Here is a 23,297-nt window from a genome sequence, read left to right as displayed (position 1 = left end):
TGCATGAAATTGGGAGATGGGTGGGGGGAAGAGAGAGAGTCAGAATCTTACCCTTTGCCTCAAGCCTCTGTCAGATGCAGCTCCGCCCCACAAATCCAGAAGCCGATTCGGTTTGTTGGAGCCCAGATCTCCCCCCAACCGACCCCTCTCCCCAATAATTATAAGCCATTTAAAACACACAGACGTCTGCTTACAGGGCGGCCCACCGCAAAGCGCAGGGCAGCACCTCCGCCGCCACCCAGCGCCTTAATTTCCCAGTCGTGTATGCAAATATATTCACATGATCTCACGCCAATTTCCTACGGGCCAGATCTTCCTGAGCATCTGTGCAGAGCCCCGGATGAGGTCCGCGGGCGTTTCTGCGGCTGGCCAGTTCCTCATTTATTCCTATTGCAGAGTTTTTCCTCCCACTAATTCCTCTGAGAATATATTATATATATATATATGGGGGTTGGGGTGTTTTCAGAGGAATTAGTGGGAGGAAAATATATAGGAAAATATATTAATGGGAGGAAAATATATAGTTTTCAGAGGAAGATAGTGGGAGGAAATATATATATATATATTTAAAATATATATATTTTTAAAGGCGGGAGGCGGGTGGAGGTTGCAGCCGCCGCCTCTGCACTTGCTCCAGAACCGGTTCCCTTCGCCTCGTCACGTGCCCCCCTGGGAAAAAGCGGCGGGAGGCGGAGCTTCCGCGCCCTCGCCCCGCCCACACGCTTCCCTCAAGCCCTGCAGATTCCACCCTTCCTCCTCCTCCTCGCGCGAGAAGTGGGGGCCCAAGTCTCGCGAGGCTCCGGCGCTGCGGTAGAAGGAGCTGCTCGGCTGCGCTGAGGCGAAAAGGGAGGGAAAAAGGCGGGCGAAGGCGACGGGAAGGACGGCGGAGAAGGAACCTCGCCCGGCGGCGGCGGCGGAGACCGAGCGAGCGGCTGCTGCCTGAGCGCCCTCTCCCCCCCACCCCCGCTCTCGCGCTCCTTCATTCCTCCTCCTCTCATTCTCTCTCTTTCTTCCCTCCCGCCCTTCCTTGCCCTCCTTCTCCTCAGCCGGCTTGCGGACCGGGATGCTGCTGCGGGGCTCCGGGCCGCTCCCCGCGGCTCTCTCCCTCCTCCTGGCCGCGGCGGGGAGCCTCTTTCCGACGCCGGCCGGCGCGCAGAACGGTGAGAGAGGGCGGCCGGGGCCTGTGAGGGGAGGGCGGGTGGGGGCGGGAGGCGAACCCGAGGGCGAAACCCGCCTGAGGCGGTGATTGACAGGCGGGGGGGAGGGGGCGCCTCGGTTCCGCGGCGGGGGATGCCGCAAGGGGTGGGAGGTTGTCGCGCGGTGGGCGGGGCGTTTCAGGTGTGTGTGTGTGTGGGAGGAGCCTAGGGAGGGGGAGGGGAGGAGCACCTCCCTGCGGGAGCTGGGTTCAAATGCTGGCTCAGCCCAGTAGATTAACTTGGCAGTGACCTTGGGCCGGGCGGCCTCCCATTCATCACTCATTCTGGTGGTTAGCTTGGAGGGGGGACGGGAGGGCCGGCAAGCCTGGGTAGGGGGTAGACTGGGCAGTGGGGTGGGTGGGACAGAGAAGGAGGGGGGTGAGCCTGAGATGACCAAAGGGACGTGGTTTCAAATTCTGCTGCAGGAAGGGACCCCCACCAGGTGACCTTGGATCAGACAAGCTCTATTGTTATATTTATTAATGCTGTTTACAATGGATTATTATTATTTAAAAATACCGACTGCTAACTGTTGGGGGGGGATACATTATGGAAGGTGACATACAAATGCTTTAAATTAAATATATGTATATAAAGAGCAGTTTTGTTCTATCTTGCAGAGTTCTTTGTAAGAATAATAAGGTAATTGCCTGAAGTGCATTAAGCGTGCTCAAGGACTGCTGATAATCAGTGTGGCAGAGTGGTTTGAATGTTGGCCTGTGACTACGCAGACCCTAGTTCAAATTTCCACCTTGCCATATAGCTTCCTGACTGACCTTTAGCTGGACTGTGTCTCTCATCTGCAATATAAGGATAATAACTTAGAGGGCTGATGTGAGGATTAAAGGGGGGAGGCAGGGCAGTGTGTCCTGACCTAAGTTCATTGGAGCAGAGGGAAGGGGAAGAATAAAAATGATATAAATGAAAATGGCAGCTGAGAGAATATGAATTGTAGAAAGCTGTGAAGAGGGAAGCCTTGGGGTGGGTCAGGGAAGAGAGTGGAAGAAGAAAACCAAGGATCCAAAACATGTAGTCATGAACTACTCCAGATGGCCAATGAAACTGCTGTTTCACACTCTGGTGAACATGATAAGGTAGGGATTGTGGGAACTTGCAATAGGTTTTTGGCAGAGTATGTCAATACATGCTAATGAGCGAGCACTTCATAACTTTCATACAGCCTTTTGTTTTCTCTCATCATGAAAAAAAGCTTTTCTTTTTGATAATTTGTCATAGTATCTAACGTATCAAGTTAGAAACAGAGGGCTGTTAAAATCCTTAGATACATCTAATTCTAAACCAAAAGGAGTCTGTAGGTGCAAGCTTTAGGTAGCCATTCCTCCCTCTCTTTCGTAGCCTCTTGGGGTGTGCCACTTTGAACAGTGTGTGCGGTTCTCCTGGTACATCTCTATCCACCTACTGCATCTTTGGTTTTCTTTAAATGATTTGTAATGCAATTGCTTTTTAGTTTCTTAGCAACTAAAGCGTTATTTTGATAGGTCTGTGATGGAAACCCTGGATTTTTTTCTTTCTAAAGAGTGCTGTAAGAAATCTAGCATTGTATATGTCTCCTCCTTGACATTGATTTGCACCAAGTGCATAATGATTATTAGTGAAGCCAATAGAGCACAGGTTGATTAAAGGCAAGTTTAGCATGCCTGAGAAGGCTGAGCGTGAACATGTATTTAGACATAAAATCCAGTATCATCTTTGCTCAGTAGGTGTGTACTTGTGGGGCATTATTACATGATAAAAACAGATGTAAGTTAAATGGCATTGTAAACTGTTTTATTGGTGTAGAAGCATAGGTTTTTTCCCTAGCTTGAAGAATATATTTGAATGGACAGTATCTTCTAATGTTGCACAATGGCTTTTTTGGGTAGCCTTTTAAAGAAGGCAAATGACCCTGTATATGAATATTTTTTGTCTTGCTATGTACAGCAGTTCGGTTACTGTGTTTTTCCTGTAATTTGGGATGTTGGGTTTTAGCTTAGGTGAGTACTTAATTTCTGAACCTTGACTCAGACAATCTTGTTGAGAAAAAATTGGCTAGCAAAAGGAAGTAAGAATGGAAGAGAAGCAATGCCTGAAAATATGGACTAGGTTAGTGCAACCCCACTTAAGGTAGAAGAGAATTGTAGGGTTGGAGACATGGATTTGGAAATAAGTGTAGAAATGTCTCAGAAAATTAGTGGGAACTTGTTCCTTATATAACTTCACAGTTGTGTAATTTGGCTATATTCTACTTCTGTCAGACATGCTGCCTGACAATAAAGATCTGGAGATTTTTATGCTAGCTGTTGTCTGAAGTGTTCATCTTTTATGCTGTCTCTTTTGTTTAGGTGAAATGAGGTGAACAGTCTCTTCGCATTTGAGTTAAATGATGAATGTGTCTGTAGGCTTTGAATAAAGTGATGGCATTTGACTTCGTTAGGATAAAATAGACTGGACCTCTGCAAACATTTGCTTTGTTATAGTGAGCAGATGCCTGCAGCAGAGGCAATATATGACTTCATGGAAGGGGAATCAGGCTGAAGAAGCCCTGTGCCTGCATTCAAATGGCTGTAGCTGGACTTGAAAACCCCCTGTTGGAATGCACAGTTCATAAAGCTCAAGTTTTGTATTTTTTGTGCTTGGAAGAGAAGAGAAGGGTTTTTAATTCTTTATTGCAGTGATTAGGATGGTTATTAAAAGTAAGAACACACTCAGTTCCAAGAGTGGCTGTTCTGAAAGTTAACTTTCAGTCTTCAAAAAACATCCAACTGCTGAATAAGTCCTTGCCTTAATTAATATAAAGCTGCCTGCCATTGTGAGCCTCTTAGTATTGCATACATTGGCACCTGTGATGTGTAGATTGAATGAATGTGGTGTGCCCTCCCCTTTCATTTTATTTATTTAAAGCAGGCTTCCTCAACCTCGACCCTCCAGATGTTTTGAGACTACAATTCCCATCATCCCTGACCACTGGTTCTGTTAGCTAGGGATGTTGTAGGCATGGGGTTGTAGGCCCAAAACATCTGGAGGGCCGAGGAAGCCTGATTTAAAGTGTGTTTCCCTGGTTTTTAAGACAAAAACTTTCCTGGAGTGAATTATAAAAATCAGTGGTAAATTAGTCCCTGCCCTCAGGCTTTTTCCTTCAGTGGGTTGGGTTTTTCCTATATAACTGATGGCTATTTAGATTGTAGCTGGAAACTGCCCGAAGAACCTTGCTGACAGTAAAGCCACCGTAATTTTCTCATGTACACACCCCTGTGAAAGTAGAATTGGAAGGCAGTAAAGACTTAGAGTGAACAGTAAAGCAAAATTATTCATTTGGATCTTTCAGCTTGTGTTCTTGTGAGCCATGTACAGCAAAGATAAAATCCCCACTGAAAACCCACAATATGGTGCAGGCAACCAAGTTGTAGGACAAATTGTAAACTTTAGAATACCCTTATCAGTTGGACTTAAATAACAGAACCAAGCACCGATTTGAACAGAAAATATGAGCTCTGTTTGCTTTCCCAATATTTTAAAAATGTCTACTTTAGGTATACTGTCCATTCTTCTTTGGGACAAGTCTTTGATGTAGACATGGTTTAGTTCGCATTTGCTAGTAGTTACTTTTAGGAAGGAAAACAAAGCTACTATGGGCTGAGGGTGGCTCTGAGAGTGGAAGAGTGTAGGCTTTCCCCCCGTGCCTTGCAATCTGTGATACCACAACAATTTGCAGAAGAGGGGCTGCTGATACCGCACTGCACTCAAGCGTTGCTGATACAGGCAACCCCGAGTTTACATGGGTCTTGTGTTCTGGGCCATCACATGCTTTTGTGAAATCACCTGTAATTGAAAAAAAAACCTCTGTAAAAGCCTGCAAACAATCTGCTTCTATGTTCTGTCCTTTTAGTGGCATCTTTTAGGACATTTCCGGGTCACTGCTGGGTTCAGCACTCTGCATGTGCGCACAATCACACACATATTGGTCGTGCCTAAAACGGGGGCCTGTACCACCTGGCTAGTACTGCAGTTTCTAATACAGTGGTGGTTAGATGACACTGGGTTCTAGTAGACATGCTCCAGCTCTTATAAAGCCTTGGACTTAGTCCTTTTACCTCACTGAGTGTCTTGTCACTGAGCTACTCTGCCCATAGCTATTTTCTTGTGGAACATTTGGTTTGCCCCTACACTGTCAACGCTGATGGGGCAAGAGGCAATGATCTGGATGCCTCCTTGCTGAGGCAACCTTCCCATATGCTTTTGCAGTATCTGTATACATTTTCATGTCAGTATCTCTGAATTGAAATGGACTATTAGACCCTCTCTTTGTGCATTAGTATTTTAGTTAACGGTCACTATCAGATGCTGCTGTTTGTTTTTCTTTTTCCTATTATTAACAGTAACTGGAAGATTACAATGCTCATATTTTTGCCTTTGGTTGTTGTCATATTGAAATGAACTTAATTATTGTCTTTTGTTTCTAGCTGGAAAATAACCAATTGAATCATTTTAAAAAAACCAAAACCAATCCTGTGCACACAACTTTTTATAACTCCTGAATCTGGTGATTTTTTGCCTATGCAGATGATATAATTACAGCATCGTATTTCTTTCCCCTAATTTGTCTGGATGACATGGGTGTGCTCTAGCCCCTATGCAGTTTAATCTTTATTTAAATAATCTCTAATAAAACTCTGCTTGAGAACACCACTTGTCCAGACTGGTCTGCTCAGAAATCTCTTTGTTACTACAGTACATGCCAGTGATACTGTATTATTCTCACTGGCTTGGACTTGACTCATTACTGAATTCTTCAAGGCAGAACATTTGATAATCAGCTAAGTAAACTGATTAGAGGTTTTGATGATTAAGCAGTATATAAATTCTGTTAAATAAAACAAAAGAACTATAAAATGAAAGATTAATAAATAAAACAAAGAACTATAAGAATTATAAATGACCCCTGGTTTTCAACCCACTCTATCCTGGTCACTTCAGATTCAAAATACTATATTGGGGTACTGTGCATTCTATCAGCACTGTTTTAAGTTCTACTGTTCAAAATGAGATCAAAATATATCTTTGGTTTTGAAGGTGTACAAAGTCAAAGTAGACAGCAAAATTATGTACAGAGTTCAGCTTTGGATACTGGAGATGAATTCAGATACCACTTCTAACTAATGTATCTAAGCAGCATACAGTGAAATCAATACAGTATATGCAGTGCAAATAGGTTAAGATAAAGATCCCAGTTACAATATATATAAATGTATTAACACCAGAAACAATGTGTGAAGAGATAAAAGTACAACTGTTGTTAAACCTTAATCAGAAAAGGCTTGTGTAAAAGGTTACTAATAGCAAAAGTCATTTTGTGGCTTATATGCATAGGGTGTTCCATAAAGGGAACTAGCCAGAAAAGGCCCTGTGCCCCTTTCCTGTCAACCACTGCATTTGGTGTACCCAACAAAGATTCTCCAGCTGAATGTAGTGAATGGGCAGGGATGTGGGGGGAGAGGCAGTCTTTCCAATAACCACCTGTGACCAGTGTTAGAAACTGGGATAGAAAAGCTATTCGTCACATGGCTCCTGGAACCTAGGTTATAGGACCAAAAACTGAATGGCTAGTGGTCACACCCCTCCCCATGCTGCAGCACTTTCTGTTCATTTTTTCATGGAGAATTTATTTGGTTCTTTTTGCTGTTTGTGGTATTTGGAGGGTTGTAACTAGCCATAGCAAAACAGGTCACACAGAGAGCACAGTGGGACAAAAATTTAGGCACGTATAGGACAGTAACACCCAATGAAATTCATGGCTGAGTGGGGATTTGAATACTGGTCTCCCAGGTCCTGGTCTTACAGACACACTAACCACACTGGCTTTCATTGGGAAGAACCTTTCTCTTTCGGTTTGCAAAGTCACCGCTTCTGTGATAGGTGGAGCTGCCTGTGAAGGACATTGTCTCATTCTATCCATTCATGCCCATGTAACATGATTATTTTCAAAGTTCTCAAACTTGAAGCATGCATTTGTTCTTTGGAAGCAATATTGTGGATGTCGGTGGCGCTGTGGTCTAAACCACAGAGCCTCTTGGGCTTGTCGATCAGAAGGTTGGTGGTTCAAATCCGCGCAACAGGGTGAGCTCCCATTGCCCTTTCCCAGCCTCTGCCAACCTAGCAGTTCAAAAGCATGCTAGTGCAAGTAGATAAATAGGTACAACTGCGGTGGGAAGGCAAATGGCATTTCCATGTGCTCTGGCTTCCATCATGGTGTTCTGTTGTGCCAGAAGCGGTTTAGTCATGCTGGCCACATGACCTGGAAAGCTGTCTGTGGACAAACATTGACTCCCTCAGGCTGAAACGAGATGAGTGCCGCACCCCATAGTTGCCTTTGACTGGACTTAGGTGTCCAGGGGTCCTTTTATTGTAACCTCCCAATATGAATCACTAGAACACTTTTGCAAGCTTTTTCAAAAGTTTGAGATCATGTTTCAAAAATTAAAATATGCCATTAATAAGGCATTTATTTATTTAAAACATTTCTTTCCAGCTTCTCATCACCCAAACAACCCTACAGCCGATTTTGTTAAAATAAAATTCTTAACACATAATGCAAAGCAGGTAGGTCAGTTAGCTCAGTTATGCTGATTTTTTAAATTAAAAGATTCAGAATTATTGTCAGCATTTTTAAAAGCTCTGAGAATAACTGGAAGTAAAGAATTTTCCATAGTTCCTTTTAAACTCCCCCCCCCCCATGAGTTGGATATCACTCTCTACTATTTGATTGAGTGGTTGACAATATTTCAGAATGGTTGCACATCACAGGATACACAGGAGGGTACCTGGGGTCCATGTAAGAAAACTAATACCGCTCTGTGGGGCCAATGTAGTTGCTTCCAAACAGACTGTGCCAAAAACCACAATAGTTTGGCAGTGATTGTTGGAAGTGATAAACCTGAACTAGTAAGCATGATTTGCATTAACTATGTTTCGGCATGATTGAATTGATAAACTATAGTTATTTTTGTTGCTGTGACTCTAGATACTTTGTTTGGAAGCTCAAATGTTACTTGCGTTATGACAGCTGCTTTCATTCTCTTGCAAAGTGGCATGAAAATGTTGGAAACAAATTGTGCATTGATTCTCAGCTATGGCTAGTGTGAACTGTGGCTTGCCATGGAATGAGCCACGGTGATAGGCTATCCAGAAAGCTGGGCAAAATGCTAATAAAGGCAACGTGTATAAAATGATCACAACAGACTGGTGAAGAGTAAGAACTAAATTTGCAAAAAGTGAAGGCTCAGTGGAATATAACTGATCTATAAATATCTTTTAGGTAACAGCACAAATTAAGGAAGGGAATTACTTTGTCTCAGAAGTTGGTAGGATTGGAAAGGAGCAGGATTGAAAGAAAAGCAAAATATGATTTAAGATGAACACCAAAGTTCAATTCTCTACTTCTCCAATACTAAAACCCAAAAGTTGGATCTCTTAAAAAAGAGAAGGAAAGGGGAGGGGAGCTACTATGAAGGGTGTGACACAAAGGCCAAAATCAAATCAACTCTAAAGAAGAAATAATGCAGCTTCTGTCTGCAGGAAAGGAGGGAAGGCGCCAAGAGTCACACAATACGGAAGACAGACCCATTACAATTGCTTACACTTTGATGGAGGAGTCTCACTTGTCATAAATACAAGATAATAGTACTGGAATACAAAGCCCTACATGGCTTGGGACCCAGGTGTTTAAAAGAGTACTTTCCCCAATACCAGCCAACTCAGACCTACACTGGGCTTCTTCGGGAGGAAGGAAGGATATAAATGGAGACATAGCCATCATCATCATTTTTAATTCCTCAAAGGAAAAAAAGAGGCACAGGGTAAGGTGAGTACTGTTGGGTCTGACCTAGAGTTCCATCCAGCTTTTCTTCTCCCTACCACCACACAGAGCACCTTCTGCTTTTGCCAGGTTTAGCTTATCTCCAGGTAGGGCTGAGAAAGACCCATGCTTGAGACCCTGGGGACAGTATTGTCTGTCAGTGAAAGCAATACTGAGTTTTGATAGGGACCTGTAGCCTGACTCAGTTTAAGATAACTTCTTTTGTTCGGAACTAGTGCAAGTCTCTCATGCTGTTTCTGGCCAAAGACCTATGTGTTGCATAGAGGGGGCACGTGTACTGCTGAGTTGGGGCTATTGCCTCTGGTGATTTGATTTGCAAGGGCCGGAATCTATGAAGTCTTAGCATTCTTTTTGAACTCTTCCTATGTCTTTAACAGCCGTCATGACTTAATTTTGTAAGTGTGTAGCAGTAGGTTAGGGCTTTGTTTTCAGATTTCAAAATGATGCTTCAGCTTGGCAGTGTTTCTACCACATTCAATGGGAGGATGTTCTTGCTGCCAAACTGCGAGCATTGCTTCCTGCCACGTGCTGGGCTTTCCTCAATCTCTATCCCGATGCTGACTGGGCTGTTTAATTGTCACTTACAGTGCTGACTTAAAAAACATTACTGAATGCTCTTGGAGAAGTTCAGTTTAGCCTTCTGTGCTTCACTAGAATTAAAATATGAAAAAGGAATAAAAGCAGTCTATGTAGACAAGAATGAAAATGAACCCAGATTCCCCCAACCATTTAGAGGCATATTCGTTGTTATTTTTAATTATTTGAACCGATTGCCTTGAGTGTTAACAGCTTCCAACAACCTGTAAGTCCATATGACAAATTTCTGCTAGCCCTTTAGTCCACAGCACCCCATCCCACACAATTCAGAAGAGCCTTCTCCCTTATGCTCTGTAGAGGCTTTTACAGGTGGCTTCAGTGGGCAAGAGAAGATGGGAAACTTTCCTTCTGTGAACTTGCTTAAGTTAACTAACTTTTAAGATCCAAGCTTATTGATGCTAGAATGTTGCTGTTTCATTTCTGCGTGCTGGCATAGAAATATCATTTTGGAGACTGATATTTACTCTTTCTTCTCATTGGTCAGGCATGGCTTGACAGAGTCCTGGAGATTGTGGTATTAATGCATGCATATAAACTGTTTTTAAACAATACTCACTTCTGATTTAAGGAGTTGCACTTCAGCCATATAAGTTGCATAAGTATTTATGAAATGTATTAGAAGTAGTTGAACTGGTTCCTAAATCATATGCAAAGGTTAGTACTTGAGCTGGAACCCAAGAGATGAAAAATACATTTGTGTTTATATTTAGGCTATGTATATTTTAGCAGCTTCTTCAGAACTGAATGGAAATGGCTCAGCATGATAGGAAAGCAGCACAGGCATATATTATGTTTCTGCAGCATTAATGTTATCCAGAAAAGCTCTCAGTAAGATGATACCTTTTTGTCACATTATAAATTCATTAAGAAGACATAATGTGACCCAGTTCATGACTAGCTAGGTAGAAATTGAGAACCGAACCACATTACGTTTTAATGTTGGGATTTATATTCACATTGGAGGACCTTTCAACCTTTTCTTCTGCTTATAAATACAAATTTTAAACAAATTACTCAAACTTCTGCTGAATTTATTGAAACCCCAGCATAATGTTTAATTTTTAATAAGTCAGAATGCCAGCCATGGTTCTTGCATGAATGTGTATGTTTGGCAAGTGACTAAATTGTACAATACTGCAGTGTTCCTTTCCATTAGAAGATAAACAAATCTAAACTTCTATCAAGAAAAATACAGAGGTTGATGTCTTTAAAGTGATCCAGACTTACTTAACAAGGAGTTTTTGACATATTGTCTCGAGTTACCATGGAGTGCGCCTCTGGGGGTGAAGTCAAACCGCTGTGTTAGCAGGGCCAAAGTGATCACCCCGAGTGGCAAGCCTGGGCGGTATGTACGGAGGTCCTGGGCTGCCCAGATGACAAGACCTCTCTCTCTCACTCTCACTGATGTAGTCCAGAGGAAAGCAGAGTAATACGTTTGGTGCCAGCTTGGCTACAGGAGTTGCAAAGAGTAGGTTTCCTAATATATGCCTATATTTTAAAGTCTGGAGACTGGGGGAAACAATCTGAAATACCCAGTCCATAGGCTTGGTATTCTAATATCAAACAGAGTAAGACTATGGGAAACTGAACATATAACTGTTGCTACATAATAGTGTGTGTCTGTGGTTTTGTTGGAAGGATAGCTGCTGGAATGTGAATGTCTCGTTTTTGGTACTCTTCAAAGAGAGCTAGGCAAGCGCTAAGTTTCAGAGCTGCTGGGAACAAGCCGATTCAAAGAGGGAGGAGATGGCTAGCATCTCAGTTCACAATATGCCTTCAGGCTGCAGGTTGGGTGTTGAGGCACAGGCTCATGGCACAAATAGGCATATGCTAATTTGTAAGTATAGATGCTATTATAGGCTGATTTTCAGGGAGAAATCCACCCCGTGAATAACATTTTTTCATGAGTTTAAAAAAGAGAAGTAAGAGGAAGGAGATAAATGGCCCAGTGCAAAAAACCTGAGCCCTTGGGGCCATCCACTGCCAACACCCCTGTTTCTAGGGAATCAAAAATGTTGCAGAATTAGAGGGCTCCTCTTACTTGTTGAAATGTGCTGGACAATAGTGACTTGCCCAAGGTTAGCCAGTGAGTTTCATGTTTAAGTAGACATACGAATTGTTAATACTTGTTGTGGTGTCATATCCAGTAAAAAAAAAAATTGTGAATAGTATCTCACTGGTTCTCTAGTTTTGCATGTTTTCTGGTATTAGCTATTGTTTTGTAGAATTTTTGTAGCATTTTCTCTGTCTTTAAAGACAACTTTATTATACTGCAGGAAGTTGGCAACAAACAATGTTCAGGTTTTGCCAAGCCGAGGAACAAGACTAGCATGGATGTGCAGGAATATGGAAGCAGGTCACAGGGTGCCAGAGGGCAGATAGATATTTGACCCACCCCAGCACATTCCTTTGTAAAAATGGCCATCTGACAAAACCAACTCTTAAAAGGGGCTATGTAGTTCCTGCACAAACATATGTATAACAGTTCTCTTGAACTTACTTGACAATCCAGTTGATGAGCCTGTTTGAATAAAAGGAGTGTAACGTGATATTTGGATTTTATTTTATGGATTTTTTTGTCAAAACAACTTTACATCGTATATGTGAGGAATAATGAGGGCTTCAGGTTTTTCCCATGTGCGTAGCACTGAGTGGAGTTGACCCTGGTTGTAACTGTTAGTAACTGGTTCTTTAGGACTTGATAACTGATACAGAGCTCTAATAAGTCTCTTTACATAGTTTGTGTGATCAGCAGTCTTCCCTAGAAATCTGTGTATGGAGAATACCTTTTAAATCTGTTCTACTTTTACCAAAATTGTTTAAAGGAAACTGAATATCATGAATAATGACCAAGACTTTCAGAGAGCTTGTCTAATATATACAATTACATAGAGTTCATAAATTAAAAACATTGTAGCATGACAACTTGTGTAATCTTTTTTAGATAGGTTCTGTGGAACAAAAGCTTTTAAATAAATGTAATATTATATTCTTTGTACTGGTAGGATTGCAACTTAGAATATCTGGCTGTTGGCCATTGCAGGAAATTTAGGTCACTTTATATCTCTGAATTCCTGATACATCATGTTGAGGTCAAAGCAGAGTCATAGCAGAGCATTTCTTATGATGGACAGCTTTTCCTAATACCTGCGTTTAAACCCGAAAGTTGTAATAAGAGAATGTATTTGTGTTCAACAAAAGCAATTGTTATTGAAGTATTATTTTATATGCCCCGCTAGCCATTTGTTAGGCATTTTAGAAAGTAAAGAGAAAATGTGTGCATTTTCCAGATGCAATATTTTATTCCAATACAGTTTATTCTCATAGACAGTAGAATTGTTAAAACCTGATGGCTCATCTGCCGAGAGCTTAGCTTTTTGCAAGGTTGCAAACAAAATAAAAGCTTTCTGCAAGCTGTAAGCTCTGTCTCTTTTCTTCTAAAAGTCATGTAATAGCTGCTATTGCAGATGAGCATGTCTTTCTTTGTTTTTCTTTTCTTTTCTGCAATTCATTTGCTTTATTCTTTATAAGATCTGTTTTCTGCTGGTCTGTCACTACATTTCTGCTGCCCCTCCCTCTAGCTGGGTTTGTCAAGTCGCCCATGTCAGAAACTAAACTCACGGGGGACGCCTTTGAGCTGTACTGTGACGTGGTTGGGAATCCCACTCCAGAGATCCAGTGGTGGTATGCTGAAGTCAACCGGGCTGAATCTTTCAAACAGCTATGGGATGGTGCTCGAAAGCGCCGTGTCACCATTAACACTGCCTACGGGGTGAATGGCGTGAGCGTGCTGAGAATTACTCGCCTTATCTTGGAAGACTCTGGGACTTATGAGTGCAGGGCGAGCAACGATCCCAGAAGGAATGACTTGAGGCAAAATCCTGCTATAACGTGGATACGAGCCCAGGCTACCATAAGCGTCCTTCAGAGTGAGTTCAGCACCCTACAGTGGTAGTACTGTAGTATCTAGAGGCAGTCAAGTGACCCTTACCCCTCCTGTGACCCTGGTATAACCCACCCATTGTCTTTGTCACATTTTTTGGTTTTGAACCCAAAACTATTCCTCTGGTTGTAGTGCTTTACTGTGTTTGCCACCTTCTTACTGTGTCTCCTCCTTCCTAGGATCAAAGGACTGGGGAGAATCTCTGGAACTGTCTTCTAGTTCCTCTGTGAAAACAAGCCCAGTATTGGATTGTTTGTTACCTCCCTTTTACTTTCTATATTAGGCTTCCTGCTATCCTAATGCTGGCTTCTTCATTGAGTGCCTTTCTACTTTGTGTTGTTCCCTGATCTAACCATTTCTAACCATTTTTTTTCTTTTGTTGGGATCTCGTGGAATGCCTTTCTTTTTCACATGATTTTGAGTTCATAGACTTCTGTATAAATCCTTCCCATTTGAATTCTGTTATATGTGAAAGCCTGGATTTTCCCTTCAAGTCACAGCACTTTACTTTTATAAATAGCATATATGTATATGCCCAGACCTCTCAAAAGTTGGTCCTTTGATTACTGATGCAGATGCTTTTGCCCCAGGATATAAAAGTGAGTCATTACTTATCATGTAGAAGTGGTAGCCAAGAATCTCCCCTTTCTCATGCTTGTAGCATGCGTTAAGCATTTTTACATGGAAAGCTGAATGATAGTGGGCTTGATCTTATTACATGCCATGTGAGCTGGGTCCTTAATGGCTCCACTGTACAAATGACAGGTAAATCAATTAGACAATGCTTTAAAGTAAGCAGGAATAGAACTGACACATACACATTTCATTTGCAGTGTTAAGCTACCATTGAGCTGTCCATCTTGTAACAAATTATATATTTTGAGAGAAAATTATGCTGAAATTTTACTCAGTCAGATTGTTTTAAAATATTATTTACCTCCCTCTAAGAATTGCTGCTGTGTTCCTAAGCATCACATCCTGGGCTTCCATTTTGGTTTTCTATTGCAGCTTAGATGACACATACTCATGAGACTCTACACTTGGAGGGAGTGCCCACAATAATATAAAACACTTTATTCTAACATTTGTTATTAAACTGTATTCTGATCTCACTCAATGTTTTGGAAAGCAGTCTTGAGAACCCGGTGTCCCCAAGCTGCGACATTTTGATCATTGGTTTAAGAGCATGCATCCTATTCCTGGCAGTGGTAGATAAACCAGAAGTAGATGAACAAGTACTGGATTGATTGTATTTATTGATATTATTAATAAGAATTTTAAGAGAATGTTAAAGCAGGAAGAATCAAGTGTCTATCACTGCTGAATGGAATGATAACTTGTGATAAACACAACATTTTGGCTATAGTAAAATGTTGATGGATAACTTGAAGAAAAGAAAGTCCTCTCACAGTTGCAGGATTTAAAATGGGTATCTTCTTGTTCAACTTGGTTTCATTTAATGTATTTGGCTGATTGTATCTGAAGGTCACCACTTCCTTTAAATTAAATCGGCAGTATTTCCTGATTCCCTTCCGTGAATGGCTCCTTCCCCCATTGGGAATGAGTGAGCTGCGGCAGAGAAAATAACATGCCCAAGCCAGCCTGTAAGTACAAGGATGAGCTGGGATTCACAGTGAAGAACTGTCAAATATGTATTGTGTACATTTTCAGCTATGAATATTTTCAAGAGCCAATGTTAGAAAAAAGGCCATTCTGCTTTCAGTCTTCTTCTGTAAAACAGACAATTATTGTAGTGAATATGTGAGAGAGCAGAGCCAGTTAGAGAATGGAATTTGGTCTCCGAAATAACCATGATAAAATATTGGTAAGGTTATTATTACAACTTTTTCATATTATCTTTCCCATAGATCCCATTTCTCATTTGTCTTGTTCATCAGAAGAGTTATACCACTATTCTGCTATGTCTCCCACAGCAGCTCATGCTAAGCTGACAACCAAATTAAAATTATAAAAGTCTACACCAACTGACCACAGTCTTCAGTTCAGACCTGCTTGCTATCCAAGGTTCTTGGAAGGATACTCAGTTTGTTTCAGGGTCTGAGTCTGCTTTGTTCCCCACCCTCCAGTCCACTATTGGGAAATTAGAAAATGTCTATAACTTTTGAGAGAAGTGGATGATGTTTTAGCCAATTCACTTGCTCCTCCATTCTGGATAAAGCTTTTCAAATGCAGGCAAATAGGTCCAAGGCCTTTTTGTATTAGGCAGTTGTGAAATTGGACCTTTTTCCAGCAAGAAATATTGTAACTTTATTTTGTGTAGGAGTTGGGTGACATTTGCAAGCAAGGTTGCCAGGGCATAAATCCTGCCAAATTTCAGAAGAGCAGCTGCAGTGATTGCCCTACAAGCGTAGCTATCACAGTTTTTTGGTGTGTAAAAAATAAGGAATTCTTTAATTTCCCCTAGTGTTTTATGGAAAGTTGGTCTAAAAATTGCAGACACAAAAGGTGCTCCTGGGTCAAAACAAAGAAACAAACAAAACATTCAAATTGCAGTTGAATAATTTCAGGGACTTTTGTGCTAGGCAGCCTTCAAAAATTGATTTTGAGGAGGAAGAATCTAAAAGGATGAGCTATCCGGGTAAAGTCATTCACTTTGATTACAAGCTAAACTTGTTGGTTACAAAGGAGCTTAACCCCCTTACATTCTGATGGCTTGGGGAAAATTATTGTTCTGTTTGTTATTATGTTACGTATTTTTGTGTTTTTGTACTGTGAGCTGCCCTGTGATCCTCAGATTAAGGGTGGTATATAAATTTAATAAATAATAGGTTTTGCTTTTGCAATGCTGCTCCCCCCCCAAAAAACGTTCTCACATTTTCCTTATATATGATAAACCTGGAGACATACTTTTGCTTTCAGTAGATCCTCAACTGCAGCAAAAGTAGATGTCTGGATTGCTGAGGCACCATGAAGCTTGTCAGAATTAATTTCTCTGACTTGAATGCTCTAGCACCAATCCCGCTTCACCTCAGACAAACCTCAACTTCACTCACGGTACCCCAGCTTATGATTCATCAAAATCTAATTACCCCCAAACAAGCTCCTCCAGTTTACCTTAGAGAGCATACAGGGTTTGTGATGCAACATTCTTGCTGCCGTTTCTTCCACCTGAAAATTTTGAGCCTTTGTTTTTCTTAATTTATAGTCCTTAGCACAACCTATTTGCAAACTTCATTCCATAATGTATGTTATTGTTAAAGTATAGCTTCAAGTTTCCTATCTTAACACAAAAATAGAACAGTTCTAGAAAAATAAAGTCGCACAAAAAAGAAAAAAAATTGTAGAAATAATTACTTCATTTAATATTGCAATTTGTCTGGAAAGAGCATATGAGTGAGTAATGTAACATCTGGGTTTGTGTGTACATATCTGTTGCATAGACATGTATTTGGGGGGGAAATGTGTATGTGTTTCGAGAACATAGTAGCTGGGAATGTGGGTGGAAGGAAGTGAAGTATGCCAAAGAATCTCAAAGGGTAAAAGAAGAATCTGGCATGGCAGAAGGTGTCATGCTTGTGTGAAATTCGTATGTTGATGAGTGTGCAGTTATGGCTTTCTTCTTTTCTAGGCACTTCTTCCTTTAGCTCACCAGCATTTCTTTCATTTCTTCTCATATAGCCCATACCATTGGAAAATAACTAGCCTTAGTTGCTGTGGTCCCTCTGCCTGAGGAATAGAGTCTTGGGTAGAACTGGTAGTCCAGGCCAGAAATTACACTTCTATACAGTGCTGTCATGGTCTTTTACAGTAGTGTCTTGTCAGTAACATACAGTAACTGCTTCAAAGAAATGTACATTTTAGGGTCAACAGTGAGTAATACCACAGTAAAAGAAATGGAGCTACAAGCCTAGCAAGGGAACAAATGTGGGTACAGAGTTCTATGGTTTAAGTGTAAGAAAACACTGTGTTAAATATAGGGTGGAATGAAGAGGTGTTGGTCAAAGAAGTGGAAGTCCGTATAGGGTGAAGCAATAGGGTCACCATTAGCTACAAATAGGTGCTAGCTAATGTGTAGTGGCTAACATAGGCAGGCAGGCAGCTTGGCTGACAAGGAACTGATAAAGCCGAAGCTTCAGTTGCCATCCCCAGCATACCTACTTAACAGTGCTGCTTTGCCAAGACAGTGATGAGCAAGACAATATTGTAGTTCTCTGCAATAGAGTTGACGTAGGTAGATGCCAGCCATTTTAGGCCCTACAAAGACAGTAATAAACACGCAGAAGAGGACTGTTTTGTTCAGAGTAGACCCATTGAAATTAATTAGCATGACTAAGTTAGATCCATTAATTCTTGTAGGTCTATGCTGAGTAAAACTTAGTCAAATATCACGCTCCATCTGTTTTGCCATTGTCCAGTTTCTCTGTTATGGATTACTTGGGTTTCTGAAATGCAGTTTTCAGTGTTGTGTATAACTTTCATATAAACTCAAAGCACAAAGTTTAATACTGTACGTCAGGAAGATATGCTTTGTGTTCATTTGTAACTTTGAGACTTATGCTTTATAGAGCACTTGAAGGATGTCCCAGTTATGTAAAACTGATAGTGATGTGGAAACAAGTAAAGCTATCTAAGGTAACAGCTCTTGCAATTAAAAAAAAAAGACATTAAAAGAAAGCAGCCAGCATATTGCGTTGGATTACAGAATCTTCCTACATGAAATGGAAAATGGCTCTATGTGTCAACATACAAGTCATGAGTAAAGCTAATGTAGATGGTAAACAATTTGATTAGGATATTTTGACTTACAGTACTTGCTTCATGTTTTGAGCTCAGATTTATAAATATGCTGCTTTCCAATTATGGTAATTAGAATGTTCCAAAATACAGATAACAACCTTGTGACAAAACAATGCTAAAAAATCCTTCTGCAGTTTAAGCTGGATAATTCCAAGAGACAAACTAGTAACTATGCCATTTGATATCTCCCAAAGTCTTGTGCATCTTTCCCCTGTCCCCTTCCTTCTGCTTTGGTTTCCACGTTTTCCTGCTTAACAGTCACTCGAACATTGTTCATACATTTACAACTTTTCCTAATAGAGATCTGGGTGTGTCCTTTTCAAGTATTGATAGTGCATCATTTTTTACATGCAGTAATAACTGGCTCACCAAGTATCTTTGATCTAGAACTGCTATTCATTTTATTTTTTTCAACTGTATGAGTGAGTTTGGTTGATCACAGTTTGTGGGTAGCAAGAATGTGTAACCTTTTAACATCAAGGTAACAGCACCTGAACAATGGAGCTGGGAGGACATTTAGTTGCTGATGTTCTGCTCTCATCTTCAGTTGAGTTTTAGATTTCTGGTGTTCAGGTTGCAGTAGGAAAAGCGTAACAAATAACTTGCAATTTGGGAGAATGCAATATAGCTCTGTCTCTTGGACTTAGAGGAATCCTGGGAAATACCTGCCGATAGCTCTGACTGCTGCCCTTTGACAATCACATGTTGCCAAATGAAAGGAAAAGGAAAATATTCCCTAATAAAAGTATGTCTCCTAAATATCACTCTTAAAATAAATTATGAACTATAAACCAGATTAAAACACACTTTCACCTTTTATAGAGTTCTTGTTCTCTTTAATCAAGTCTGCATAATAGCACCTGTCATAGCACCAAGGGAGGGGCTTCAAGAGGATCCTGCACTAGAAACCCTGTAGTTGTTTGGGCCACAACAGTACCTAGATCAGTTCCTACATGCGATCCTAAATTGGGATAGAAGTTCCTCCACCACCTTCTCTTCCCTGAAAATAATTTCTGAGTCATCCCCCTGCCCCATCTCCTTCAATTCCCCCGAATTGTGCCCTTACCTTTTGGCGGTCTTCTTTGTGCTTCTCAGTCTCCCTCCTCACTCCTCTTCTATAAATCTGCTTGTACTTTCTCCCCACGCAACAGTTAACCAGAAGTAAATGATTATCCATATGGGCAATGTCATTCTAGGTCTCCCAGTCTCTCTCACAGCTTTTTTTAAAGTCCACATTATAAAATAATGTGGATTTGTGTATTACATGAAATGAGAGACTGGTATGAAAAGAGGTGTTTCAAAAATAGACCTGCTACTTGCTTTTAAAAGTGTTTTGCCATGTTATAATCCTGTGGCCCTTATACATGAGTAGCTGTAGCTGCAGGACAGAGTTGAAGGGCCAATACATTTTAATGCTGAACAGGATATAGAAAATACAAAAACTTTATTTTAAAAATCTAACTTATTCTGACATTTACATTTTTTCTTAAGGGAAAGGCAGGCAGGCAGGCAGCTGGGTAGGAAAAGAAATGAAACATTTACAACAGTGCAATTTCTCACTGTGGACTGGCAAAAATGACAGGTTTTGTTAATGGAGGCATAAAATGCAAACAACTATTGAAATAATTTTTCTTCCTTTGAATTAATATGTTGCTTTCAGAGTGTTTGCGCAGATGGACCTTTTAAATCTTCTCTGATGTGATTTCGGACCATATTAAAGCTGGACACAAGTTTTGTAGAACCTTTCAGAATAAACATTCATTGTTGCCTATTAGCACTTCATACATAATAAAAGTAAAAACAGTGCTATTTTTCTAGGAAAAAGAGGTTCTGGAACTCACCCTGCTCTCTTATAATGCCAATGGCGCCCACCTGAGAGGTGCCAGAACACAATTCTGTTGAGTTCCAGCTGAATAAAAACATTGGGAGACCTGATTATGGATCTCCCATGCCTTGTATAAATTAGCCCCAGAGCCCTGAAGGGCTCAAAAATTCAACAGTAAAAAAATCTACACACTGCCTAACTGCCATGGCTAGATTTATTCTGGAAATGTCTCAAAAGAATGTCTGTTTTTAACTTAAAAGAATAAAAAAGAGGGATCAGAAGAACTCCCATTCTTTTTTCCTTTGAATGTTGAAATGAAAACTGTTATTGGGAACTGAAATTAATGCACTTCAGTTCTGTGGTATATAAAACTTAGAGTCCCCATAAACCAAGGCTGTGTTTGTAATGACACTTCACTATATATAAATTGTTGTTCACATATCCTCTGTTGTAATTTCATGTTGAATATGTGATGCATTAGTATGCAAGCACCAGTTTTAGTTGCACACTATAAAATACAGTGTGGATGAACCCATAATTGCAAATTTTAAAAGGTAAAGGAACAATGTTGGAGGGATCCAAAGTAATATCACAATATTTGAGGTTAAGGTACTGGAGCAAATGGATTTGTTCCATGCCCGTTTGGTTGAACTAGTTGCTGCTTGTTCCAGAGTAACCTCTTTAGTCCTAGATACTGTGTGGGGTTGTTTGCATGTGCATATGCATGCAAACATTATAATTTTTCTCTCTTTCTATCATAACCTGCCACGTAATTTAAAAACAAAACACCAGTGTGTGCCTGTGGTTTAAAGTGGTGCATTGATCTCTTTTAGATTGTATTATAATATATACCATAATACAATCTTGGTATTTTTAAGTTATGTAAGTATTATATGCAATCTGAGTGTCTGATAATGACATGATTTTCTTTGTTAGCTTCTTGGAAGTTTGGCATTGGCAACTCAGTTTGGAAAACTCTGTACAGGGATTTAGCAGATACACAGCTTATTGTGCTTTTCTGATATCTTTAATAGGATATTTACCTGTTTCACCAACAGCATTTTATCTATCATGGTGTATATGAGAGCATCCAAAATATCAGTAGTATCCAACTATTGCGTCCCATCAGCACAATGATTTATGCTTGTACAACTCAACTTTCAAATCCTCTCTTCCCACTGTGCACAACCCAATTATGATCCAGAGCATGGGTAGGCAAACTAAGGCCCTGGGGCCGGATCTGGCCCAATCACCTTCTAAATCCGACCTGCTGACGGTCCGGGAACCAGCGTGTTTTTACATGAGCAGAATGTGTCCTTTTATTTAAAATGCATCTCTGGGTTATTTGTGGGGCCTGCCTGGTGTTTTTACATGAGTCGAATGTGTGCTTTTATTTAAAAGGCATCTCTGGGTTATTTGTGGGGCATAGGAATTCGTTCATTTCCCCCCCTCTGAAATATAGTCCGGCCCCCCCATAACGTCAGAGGGACAGTGGACCGGCCCCCTGCTGAAAAAGTTTACTGATCCCTGATCCAGAGGGTTGGGGTAACCCCCAGAACAGATTTATGGGGCATGTGGGGTGAGGGCAGTTCCATTGCGCAAGTGTAAATCCTTGGGCTAATGAAATAAGTTACTCAGCGCTATATTGGATACAACTCTGTATTTTATTTTAGTGGAATAGGCTGAATGTTGCTTGCATAAATGAGGATGAAGGTGTTTCAAACTGATGTTATGTGTACATGTCAAAACTTCACAATGGTGAATTGGTTATTACTTGGATGGAGCTTATTTTGCTTGCATAGCTGTTAACTATGCCTCTTCCATTGTTGAGTCTGATAAGGCGTAAATGTTACTAACCTTAACCTTACGTGTGATTACATTAAATATGAGAAACTCCAGAATGTATTTCATTCTTTTCTTTTTTCCCTTTTCATATAGGGGGACTGGTCCTTGTTGCCTTTCTCTGCTGCTCAGCTGTTCGCTGTATGACTTTCTTGATGTCTCTTAAGCTAGTGAAGCTGTGTTCCATGTGTAGTTCTCTTCCCTCTCCCAGTTCCTCTGCCATTTAGTTGTGATGTGTAGGGCATTTTAGTGTGCAGAAACTGATTACTCTTCTTTTTAATGTACCTTCTTTTTTAGAGCCCAGGATCAATGCCAGTAATGATACAATCATCATTCCACAATCTACACCTCCCATCACACTACAGTGCAACCTTACAACATTTCCCAGCCCTCTCACTGACAGCTATTGGGTGAAAAATGGTGTAGAGATTTCGGATACTAGAGAGAACACAGACACTACCCAGTACAGGTAAGCCTTGAAGTGGCTTTGGTATTGTCCCTAAAAAATGAATGTAGCTACAGTATAGCTAAACTTTTTCCAGTGAAACTTGACATGTGTGGCTAATAAATTTTAGGTGACATTTAAGACGCATTACTGTGGATTCATGTTGAGCATTATGTCATCAGGAGTAATGTTCAAAATAATACAGTTTCTGCTGGTCAGAAGTTGTGTTTTCTGTGTTGTAAATATTCTTTTTTGTATAATTTATCTCATCTTCCTTTAATAATAAGAGTAAACTCTGCAACATAATTACATGCAAACCTCCTCAGTTTGTAGTATGTGTAGGACTCATATAGAATTTGAGTTACCTTGGTGCAGTTCTTTTAAATTGTACCATGTGAGAAGTCCAATCTAGGCAATACTATATGCTAGGATTGCATATTTCTGTTCTATGCTCCAGATCAGGCAGTTGGGTTGTTCTTTGTTCCAACAGTGGATCAAATCTAGAGCTAGCAGTTGCTGCCCAGTTTTTTGCAGCTTATTTCAAGGTTTGGTCCATGCTTAGAGCATAGTACTGACAGAACACTGGGTACCTTTAGCTCCTGCTATAGAACTTCTAAGGGTGCACTCCAGTTTATGGTGATTTAAAGGGGTATCAGCCTTGCTTAGAAATAGTAGCTACTTCCTTGCTACTAGCATCTTCAACATGGCAGTGACTTCACACAAGAGTATTGTCTGGTCTTCATGATCATTGGGGCAACGTATAGTATTTGTCAGTGTTTAAAATTCAAGTATATGGATCTGTGCCTTGAGTTGCAATA

At 40.7% G+C, this 23,297-nt stretch overlaps 1 protein-coding gene across 2 annotated transcripts in view; it reads left to right on the top strand.

The window, feature by feature from the left end:
• Positions 1-770: 770 nt before the first annotated feature.
• Positions 771-23,297, top strand: part of NPTN (neuroplastin) — a 45,146-nt gene continuing 22,619 nt past the window's right edge. The window contains exons 1-3 of one of the 2 annotated variants that reach the window (XM_083586880.1): positions 771-1,160; positions 13,248-13,595; positions 22,332-22,503. In XM_083586880.1, coding sequence (XP_083443006.1) covers positions 1,064-1,160; positions 13,248-13,595; positions 22,332-22,503 — 617 coding nt within the window. In that variant the 5' untranslated portion in view covers positions 771-1,063. The remainder of the gene's footprint in view (positions 1,161-13,247; positions 13,596-22,331; positions 22,504-23,297) is intronic. The other variant, XM_083586881.1, reaches the window with a different exon arrangement.

This window comes from Podarcis filfolensis, assembly GCF_964270895.1.
Source record: "Podarcis filfolensis genome assembly, chromosome: 14".
In the NCBI taxonomy this organism is placed as follows: Eukaryota; Metazoa; Chordata; class Lepidosauria; order Squamata; family Lacertidae; genus Podarcis; species Podarcis filfolensis.
Note: the sequence above shows the minus strand (reverse complement) of the source record. Positions and strands in the feature narration are given on the sequence as shown.